Source organism: Odontesthes bonariensis, chromosome 1 (assembly GCF_027942865.1).
Source record: "Odontesthes bonariensis isolate fOdoBon6 chromosome 1, fOdoBon6.hap1, whole genome shotgun sequence".
NCBI classification, from domain to species: Eukaryota; Metazoa; Chordata; class Actinopteri; order Atheriniformes; family Atherinopsidae; genus Odontesthes; species Odontesthes bonariensis.
The window spans coordinates 8,175,862-8,186,739 of record NC_134506.1 but is presented as its reverse complement, the minus strand read 5'-3'; the positions used below and the strand labels follow the sequence as shown (position 1 = coordinate 8,186,739).

General features: G+C 38.6%; 1 protein-coding gene across 4 annotated transcripts in view; it reads right to left on the bottom strand.

Annotated features, from left to right (window-relative positions):
* Window positions 1-10,878, bottom strand: part of znf536 (zinc finger protein 536) — a 203,555-nt gene that overhangs the window by 44,324 nt on the left and 148,353 nt on the right. For all 4 annotated transcript variants that reach the window (XM_075469018.1, XM_075469139.1, XM_075469076.1 and 1 more), the window contains one exon: window positions 7,310-7,468. In XM_075469018.1, coding sequence (XP_075325133.1) covers window positions 7,310-7,468 — 159 coding nt within the window. The remainder of the gene's footprint in view (window positions 1-7,309; window positions 7,469-10,878) is intronic.

Here is a 10,878-nt window from a genome sequence, read left to right as displayed (position 1 = left end):
ACTCAATAGAATATTGATAGAATAGAGAAAAGAATAGGAGACTATTCAAAAGAAAATTGAAGGTGGAAATGCTGAGGAGTGTAGAGAGAGAGAATAAGAAAGAAACCAGAAAGAGAAAGAGAGCATGCGGTGATACAGATAACCCTGACTGAAGAAAGAAAGGCAGTGATTTGATATCTTTTCTTTTACACAAGAGTGTCTATGAAGCATAGAGTATATTTAAAATAAACCATACGAGATGAGCTTTTAACCCAATAAGTGCTTCTCCTGTGAGCTGCTGAACAGAGGCTCAGTGCTGATTTAATAAGGAAACATCCCTGATGCAAATGATCATTCTCAATTCCTCTAACTGGACAAAATTATATTCTAGGAGCCAAATTAGACAGAAATTAGACTGATATTATTTTTTTCATCCTCTGTCTTTTCCTTATAAGAGGTTGTTAATGTTCATGGGTAGAAAATAAAGATTAATGTACCCTCTACATATCTAAAATGAGAATAAAAAGCATAAAAGATTACATGTCTATCATTGCCCTTTGATGTTTACTGAGTAAGGCAAACTTAAAATAAATACAAATGCCCTCACAGAGTGATCACTTTATGCCACGTTTCCATCAAAATTAAGCATTTAAATATCTGGAGCAAGTGAAACAGACGATTTGTGCATTTCTGCATCTCCACATAAGTGTGTGTGTGTGTGTGCACCATTTGGAATCTGTGTGAACACATGTTTATGCATGCGTGTCAGCCTGAGCCTGTGTGTATACGTGCATGTGTGTTTGTGTCTTTGAGAGCCATTTGGACTGGCTAAGACATCTGCTCCATCATACGTCAGGGGCCTGGTGTGACATCTGGGGAATATACTGTATCCTGCCTTGCAACATTACACACAATTTACTGCTAAAGGTCATTATGTACCCGTTAATCCACTTTTAATTGATATCAGCGCAAACAGCACAACCTCCTAGCCACAAGACAGATCATTGCTGCCACGATTCACAGGAAATTGCTATATGGTAGTTAAATATAGAATGGTAAACTTTTTGCCATTTCTTACTTAAATTAATTGGTCTACTTCATACATTTTTTCAGTCATTCAAAGGTAGATTATAGATGGAAATTAAATTAAACAACGTGGCTTTTATTTACCTTTGAACTTAAAAATGTAGAGCATTTACACATTTAAGCAACACCATTGTGACTGTAAATCACCCTTTCCCTGAATGCAGTACTGTGTCCTGCTCCTCCGTTCTGTGTTTCCACTGCATGTGCAGGGATTCATCTGGCTTTGTACCACAGAAATAAGTAAAGATAAATACCCCAAACCTGTACAGAAGGACAATTAAAATGCCTTAATAGATATAACATACTGGAAGACTAATCTCCATTTGGCCAGAAGGATGGAAAAAATAAAACTAAAACTAAGTTCAATCATGCCAGAAGGAAAAGTAACAGCCTTAGATAGACAGTGTGTAAAAACTTAAAATAAATATATTCATCCAGCAGAAAATATTACATGGGTAAGGCAGCTCATCATTAGTACCAGTGTATGTCACTGATGTATTCTAATAATGTTTAGACTATTGAGCTGAGTGATGCTTGTTAGAGGGATCCATTCATATGAGTTTTAGTGGAAACTGTTGACAATAAAACCACAATATTGCTTCCCTTATCACTTTGGTAAGTAGTTAGTGGTGAACTGACAATAGTTCTAATACTGTTAGGACTAACTGTTCAATTATCAAAGAGAGAAAAATCCCACCACAAAAATGTATTGCATATGCACAAGGGAACTTTGGATATTAAGTGTGCTCTATAGTGCAATATTAAATCTAGCTGTGTTACTGTATTAAAGACACTGGATGGCATAGAATGGTAATGGAGAAAAAAATGGATATGCACTGAAAAAATGTTTCAGGGGGGAGATTATTGGAGATAGAAGGGAAAGAAAGAGATGGAGAGGGCCCAAAGGAATGAGAGGGATAGAGAGCGAGATCACATGTCCCTCTTGATTCATCCTGATTACAAGGTTAGGTTAAGGTTAAGTGACATGGGCAAGTCATGCTTCTTCTCTTTCTCTGTGTCCCTTTCTTTCTCTCCCCCTCTCCTCATTTAAAGGTGAGCAGGGACTCCTATTGGTTATGTGGTTCTGCCTGAAGTTATGTGTAGCGATTGTCAAGAGCAAGGACCTTTTTATTTTTTAGACACAGCTGCTTACTGCTAAATAGTGCCTTGTCCAGAAGGGGACAATCTGGGTCTCTAATTGCTGTCACTGAAGCCTAGATTCATTATGTGACTTTCCCATTAAAATGTGAGCATTAATTTGTATAATGAAATATCACCCTCTGCAGTGTGTTCATTAGCTCTGGCCCCACACTGTAGTGCCACAGTCGCACAATGTTAGCTACCTAGAAAACTGTGGTTAATTCTGCTAATGGATATTTTCCCACTCACTGTTCAAGAGGAAATTAATACTGTAACATTAGCTCTTTAACTTTTTGAGAAATTTAAATTCACTTCATTCCTTTCAAGCTGGTGTTAGTTGCTCATTAATCTCTGCATTGTATTGCACAAAGGTGCCTCGACCAACTTGGTAAGCAACTCCATTGTGTCTGTCAGTTTATTTTAGTTTACTCATTTTTTAGTCATTTTTGAATATCACTGCATTGTCACCAGAGGATCTTCAGCTGCTACAGTAGTCATCTTGTAGATGTAATCGGATGTCACAGTGGAGCTGGTATGATTAGGTTATGGGAATGATTTAAAGGCAACATGTTGGGTATGCATCAAGCACTTTTTTATTGTCTTCATTCGTGGAAGACATGATGCTAAAGCTGTGCTTAGATAGGCCTACATCCAAGGATACATTCCAGTCCAAAAGACAACATCCTTACTAAACTTCCCCATATTTCTGTAGGTGGCTCCATATGAGTTAACACACAGATACTGTGTGTTTCCATATGAAAGAACGAATGTAAAATATAGAGTGGATGAAATTTTGTAGGGTTAGTAGAGTGTTTTGCCAAATGAGTTAACACTAGGCTGGGGTAGAGGTTTCCACTTCCTCCATGATAAAATATGGCTCTCATGGGTATTCTTACTATACTATTCAATGCAGACATAACTATAACATTGCTAACTAACCACCAAATATCACAGGCTTCCCAAAACTTAAACACTGAAACTGAAACTGAAACTGACAGCTGGAGGGGTGTCAGTCCACCTCCTTGCCACGGCCGAGCTGTCCTTCAGCAAGGAACTGTTCCCCCATGCTCCCTGGGCGATGTGAATGGCTGCCCACCGCTCCAGTGTATAGCATCTGTCTCTATGAGTGTGTGACCCTGTGCATGTGTATGTTCAACAGGTGCCAACGTGGATGGGTTAAAAGCAGAGGAGAAATTTTGTGTATGACTGTACATGACAATAAATCTGAACTTAAACCACCCCAGCCGTTTGAAAGGTTATTAATGTATTTTATGATAAAACAACTAGCAACAATTAAGAAAAAAAGTAGACATTTAAGGTTTTTTTTTTTCCCAAAAAGGATAATTTCACATTATGTGGAGCTCTGCTGTGAAACTGTGTACAGCAGAGGTGACAGTGATAATTCTGTAGTTGTGATGAGGTCAGTTGGTCTTTTTTGTCTTTTCCATCACTGTGAATATTGTAGTAGTGCAGCTTGCATAAATTCAAGTCTTTCAGGACAAAGAATCCACAGTTTTTCTGACCTAATTGAGCTAAAAGAGATTAAATCCCCATTCAAGATCATGAATGAACCATGCTCTGGATGAAGCCAGACATGTGTTCAGCTTCATCTGGGATTGAAAACTTGCAATTCTTGTCACTCTACTGTCAGGAGAGATTTCCTACTGTGATAAGAAGGATCTGCACTCTTCAGATCAGGGCACTGTGACAGTGATCGTAAGATTTTAATCCCAAATACTCCACAGCACGGTTCATTTTCAACCATGAACAGGGATTTCATCTGCTTGGATACTGACGTTCTCACCCAGTGCAGTTTTCCTCCCTGGCTGCACTTTGTATAATTTAAAACAGGACTTCACCTGTAGCATTATCTGTAACAACAAGTATGACCATGTATGGCACTCATTTTAGACAAGAGGATTATGTATCTGGAGATTTTATGAATGTTAGGATGTTGAAGCCAGAATCACATGAGACTGATGGCAGATATCTGTTTGTTCTCTGCTTATATTGGTATGAGGCTGTTACGACACAAGTATAAGAGAGCTGAAATACAGTCGGACAGAGAAGGGAAATGTGCACTATAAGCTTTGTTTTTTTATATATTCCGTGCTTTTCTTGATTTATCCTACCTCATTTTCTTCTTCTAATCTTGACTGCTCTCTCTCATGCAACATCACTGCAGAATTGTTATTTTAAGGTGTACAAAACTCCAATACCAAAACAGCTCAAAATGTTATAGAAGAGTGTAAAATGATATGTTAAAAAAAGAAAATCTTGCACTTCACTTTAAGTCACTGTGTTTGTTAAACTCAAAGTCATATTTTAAGTATACTGAACAAAATAACATAAAGTTAATGGCAGTTAAACTCATCCTAAAGATTAATCTGCAATGAGAAAGTTATTATCCTTTACCTTTCTGTTACAACAATTCCGCTGAACTCCTGACCTTAATAATCCTATCAAGGTGATCTAGGTAAACTGTGGATGAGGATCTTAATTTCTTGCTCGATAATGCTTTGACCAGACAAATGTATGTCACTTGGTTCTTCCTACAACCCCATAAAGATCAGGCACTTAATCGGCAAACTTTTTCCCAATCCAAATTTTGATGATTCATGAATCATGAGTTACAAATCAAAAGTTGTATTATTTATCGAGCAACTGATCTTTTGCCACTGCCTGGCCAAAAAAAAGTCGCCACTTGGATTCAATTAAGCAAATAGGTAAGAACCTCCTATTGGACAATTACTGCATGGGCGATTATTTTTCAGCTGGTAACAAGTTATTCAACCCCAACTGATGCAATTAGTAGCTTCTCATTTCTTAAACAACCATGTCGAAAGACACATCCCGTGGTCGTGTAAAAGATGTTAGTCTGTTTGAGAAGGGTCAAATCATTGTCATGCATCAAGCAGAGAAAACACATAAGGAGATTGCAGAAACTACTAAAATTGGGTTGAGAAGTGTCCAACGCAATTTTAAAAACTGGAAAGATATTGGGGAACCATCATCTTCAAGGTCGGAAAGAAATCCTAACTGATCGTGATCGGCGATCACTTAAACGTTTGATGTAATCAAATCGCAGAAAAACAACAGTAGAACTCAGGGCTATGTTTAATAGTGAAAGTAAGAACATTTCCACACGCACAATGCAAAAGGAACTCAAGGGATTGGGAGTGAACAGCTGTATAGCTAAGAAAACCACTAATCAGTGAAGCTAATCGGAAAAAAAATGCTAGAGAGCATATAGATTGGACTCTGGAGCAATGGAAGAAGGTCATGTGGTCTGATGAGTCCAGATTTACCCTGTTCCAGAGTGATGGGCGCATCACGGTAAGAAGAGAAGCAAATGAAGAGCTGCACCCATCATGCCTAGTGCCTACTGTACAAGCCTGTGGGGGCAGTGATATGGTCTGGGGCTGCTGTAGTTGGTCAGGTCTAGGTTCAGCAACGTTATGACTCCAAAGACTGAGGTCAGCTGACTACCTGAATATACTGAATGACCACATTATTCCATCAATGGATTTTTTCTTCCCTGATGGCACGGGCATATTCCAAGATGACAATGCCAGGATTCATCGGGCTAAAATTGTGAAAGAGTGGATCAGGGAACATCAAATTGAGACATCAATTTTACACATGGATTGGCCACCACAGAGTCCGGACCTTAACCCGATTGAGAATCTTTGGGAGGTGCTTTGCGCAGTGGTCCAACTCTCCCATCATCAATACAAGATCTTGGTGAAAAATTAATGCAACAGGACGGAATGTAAATTTTGTGACATTGCAGAAGCTTATCGAAACAATGCCACACAGAATGAGTGCCGTAATCAAAGCTAAAGGCGGTGCAACAAAGTATTAGTGTGTGACCTTTTTTTTGCAGGTGGCGACTTTCTTTTTTGGCAGGGCAGTGTATTTCTGTTGTGCCCCAACAGCAACAATAAATGTTCTACACCACTTAAAATATGCAAGGTGTCCAACGATCACTACTTTCTTTCCAGTTTTGAAACACTACCAGGTATCCTTGCTGTGAGGCGTCCTCTGCTCAGTCTGGATGGATAGCTGGTCTTTAACCTGGATAGTCAGTGGGGCGTTTATACCTTGCAGAGGGCTAGAGCCCTGGATACTGTCCACAGTCCACATCATGACTCTGACTGTAGATTCAACCTCCCAGGAACAACCAGGGGACAGGCTATCACAGAACTCCTAAGTCCCGGTTGGTAAGATGTCTGGTTAGACAATACAGAGCTCAGAGGGACAGGATGCTTGACGGAAAAATTAAGCTAAAACTATTAGGCACACCATCTCACGCATATCCCTAAATTGTAGACAGGCCAGCTTTGTTTTGCCTTGAAAGTTATTGAGAGTTAGGGAGTGTGAAATTGCCCTCTGAGTGATGTCATTGGAGGACACTGAACCCTTGTTGTGTTAATTAGAGCTCAATGAAATGATGAGTAGAAAAAAACAAATTAACAATGGCTTTAAGCCTAAACGAGGGACACTGTGAGGAAGCACATACATCTACGACAGAATAGCTTTCTCAGTTTGAATTTATGTCATTGTGAAAAATTCAAACCTGATGGCTGAAAACCCATTGTTTAGTTTTTGGACTAAACAAGATTATTACTCAGGTGAAAATTGCAGTATGTATTACTGTTGAAATGGAATCACTGGTTTCTGATGATACTGCTTAACCTAAGGCCATTTTGGTGCCGTGATTCGGAAACTGTGAGCGGAAATGAATTTACTTTTAAGAAAAAAGAGTTTATAGGTTCATTTAGATTCAGATTTATTTTCCTTTCTTACTTTCTTCTGTTTTTTCTTCCTTTCCTTCTTTTGACTTTTCTTACTTTCTTACTTTATTCAGTATTCTCATTTACAAAGTAAGTGATTGATTAGTTTGCATCACATCCATCATATCACAAAGAGACTGACTCCAATATGTGATTAGGCCAATATTCATGAACCAATATGTCAGCCTAACCCCAGAAGAAATGTCAGTACAAGTATAAGGTAAATTTTGCATGAACAGAATAAATGTTTAATTGCTGAAGAAATGCAATCTATGCTTGTGCAAGGATGTGACAATAGATGTACTGACCTGTATGTATCCTCAGATGGACCTTGAGATGATGGGAGGTGCGGAAGGACTTGCCACAATAGGGACAATCCTTAGAAGATGAGCCTAGACTCCGCTCACGAACTTGGGACAGTGGTGGCTGAATGCTCCCTGCTGCCTTTCCCAAGTCCTCCCCAACATCTGGAGCAAACACATAGACAGCACAAGGAGGGAGAGACAAATGGAAGGTGTGATGAGTGTCACTTCAAGCCAGCCCTACAAACATCGCAACACAACACATTTTTTTCTTTGTCTACTGTCTGTCTCTCATTGCCCCTCCTTCCCTGTGCTCAATGTGCAAACGCAATACAAAGTGAAACACATAAAAAGGAGTTCACAGGCCAAGCTATTTTCCCCACTGACAGAACGCTGACATTTCATAAGCTTTTCAGTTTTTGTAGGAACACCATGGCTCTGAGATACAACCCCAGTTAATTCAAGCACACACACCCTCAACACCACCGCCGCCTCTCCTTTTCTCTGTGTTTTTTTTTTCTTTTTTTTGGTTCCTGCTACAATCATCATTCCTATTAAGCATTTGCTGGATGGCAGAGAAAATTAACAATGCAAAATTAGACAGACAGAAAGAAAGAAGAAAAGAGAGAGATTTGGCTTTGTCAGCATTGCAGGATATCCTTGCATCTCTTCCTGCGACCTGATTTTGACAGGTAGCTGTCAGAGATATGATAGGGTGATAACAGTTTTGACCCAGCCCTCCACCACTTCCTCCGCATGCCAAAAAACGATGATGCACAGTTTAGTGCAACAGCAGTCTGTTATCAACACAATCACCCTCTGAATATGAATCTAAAGATGAGTGACGACAACCAAGGAATGTGTTGACAGCAGCATAATCTGAGGTGAGAGTGTCATAGTCAGATTGTACTTGCTAGCCTTGTTGTGCTGATGGTTAAGAGCCCGTGATGTGCAATATTCAGATGGCTGAGAAACACAGTTAAGCTCAAAAGCATGAAGAAAAAAAAACTCGAAAGAAACAAAAATGAACATACAACAAATAATTGATGTGTCTTGTATCTTGAAGCTGTAAAATTAGAAATATCTGAACCGGTTCCAAAATGTTTTTGATGGACGTCAATGTGCAGGAGGTTCAACATCTACCCACACAGCACAGAACTGTCATGACAGATTTCCAGATTTCCGAGCAAAGTATTCTTTCTTTTATCGCTCTCTCTTTCTCTCTCTCTTTTTTTGTTTTCTTTATTTGCGGGACAGCTGCTGCAGTTTTCATAAGATTTAGTTATACAATATGTGTGCTAGTAATGTACAACTGAATTTTGTGCTCATGAGCAACACTGAAACTGACTTGAATTTCTCAATGTTGAGCATGTCAGCATGTATGTGACTTGAGCACATATATATTAACATAACAGTTATCTATTTTCTAATCTGGCACATGATTTGGTATGTGTGTAGGAAGAAAGGGATGAAGCCAGAAAGAAAGTCGCGCAACCCACTTCGGCAACTGTGGAACACAATGAGGAGCGTTTTTTTTTACATTTGCCTAATCTTTTTGTACCCCTCCGACTGTTCCTTTCTCCTCTATTGCAGAGTGAAATAAGGTTTACAGAATGGGAAGACACATGTCAGCAAGTCCTCTTCAATACTGATACTAAACATACAGCTCCATCCAGCTATCAGGCTGAAGGGTATTTATCACAACTGAAATTGAAAGGTAACATGAATGTAAATACGTGACAATATACAAATATTACATTTCAGCGGCTTCTACTTGGGTTTGGCAACAATTTGGTTTAATTCTGTAGACTACAGTATGAAGATAGGTTTTACAGGGAGTTTATTTGTTGCTTATTTGTTTCACAGTTGCTTATTTGTTTCACCTTTCCAGAAACTGGGACTGAGGATTGGCTATCCAAGATTTCAATTAAACGACAGTTACTAAAATTGTAAAGTTCCTAGAATAAGAAGTTAAAGTTGTACTGATTCATTACATCTACAAAAAATACTCTATTTCACTATTTTCTAACAGTACCACTTCATTCAAAATGTCTTTAAATTGTTAATTGTTCATATCCTTGGTACTATAATTTCAGTAGGCCTACTGTGTGTGTGTCTGTGCCCCCACCTATTATTTTGTATTTTCATTTGAATACAATTAAAGCATGTTGTGTAAATGGAAAATAATTAAATAAAAACAGCTACTACTCATACAATTCCCTCAGTACTTGGTCCAGGACTGCACCATACTGTTGCCATAGTCGCCTCCTCATAAACATATTTGAGAGGTCTACTGTACAGATCCCTTTTTGGCAAAGATTCTCAGCATCATGTAACAGACACTGGCCCACCTGCCTACCCCAGATGGGGCTAAAATTAAAAAATCCAAAACACAGATTAGAAGCAGGCCAAACACTGCACTACACACACACTCACACATCTTTCTTTCTCCTTTTCACAAACACACAGACAAACATGTCCTTGTGTGTCAGGGTTAATAGTGCTCCTGTAAGAGGAAGACACACTACTGAGAGGATGAGAGTGTGCTCTCCTGGCATATAACAGCCCTTCAATAATAGATGGGCTTCACACATTACCAGGCACAAGCACACACATAGTACACACCACAAGGAAAAGTAAGACACAACTTTAGGCGTTCTCTCTTTGCTCTTCTCATCAGTGTGTAAGCATATGAAATGTGTGTATGCACACATGCACATGGGGCAAAATGCACATCATTCCAAGGCACTAGCTGAGTGTCCAGCATGCATGTCTTTAATCAGTTGACTGATCCATAGCTTTAATGCGGCTGTTCCAATTACTGTAAAAGTCATCCTGCTCCATATAACCACAAATATTGACACTTTACTGCACAACACATTTATGACATTTTGAAGGTCACATTGTATATTAGGCATCATTGCTCACAGCGTGGTGTGTGATGTGGGGAGAGAGTCTTGAATTGCCTGTTGACACCCAGCTGTAACTATTTTCTGAGTATTGATTTCCACTCCCTGTCTTCACCCTTTTTTTATGCATAGATTTGTCATAGTTGGTACAACATTAAAGTGATTGTGACAGGTGAGCCTGTGGGTTTTTATGTATAAGCCCATAAAGGCCAGCTGCTATTACTCTTTAAGATTTAGTTTTTTTTAAATTGAACTACCTAACATTGATGTACTTGTGTTCTGGTTCTATATATATATTTTTTTTTAAACTGTTGAGTTGAAAAGAGCAAAGTGTCAAATAGTCCTAAATTTGTTCCCTCCTTAGCTGAAAGATTTATTATTTTCCTTAAAAAAAGTTCAAAATTAAATCATCATATGGTGAAATCATCTCTAAAAAGTAAAAAAAACAAGGAAAATGTATGTCATTTCCTTTTTTTTTCTGTAACACCATCTGTTTTTTAACTAAATGTTAAGTATTTACATGCTATTGCTTTTCTAAATTTATGGTAAATATCAAAGTTTTCACTGCGTTGGCATTTTTTATTTCATGAAGGGGAATTCCCAGCATTAATCCTCACAAATGCTCAAAATTCACATAAAAACTAGAATCACCAAAGAATATCTTTT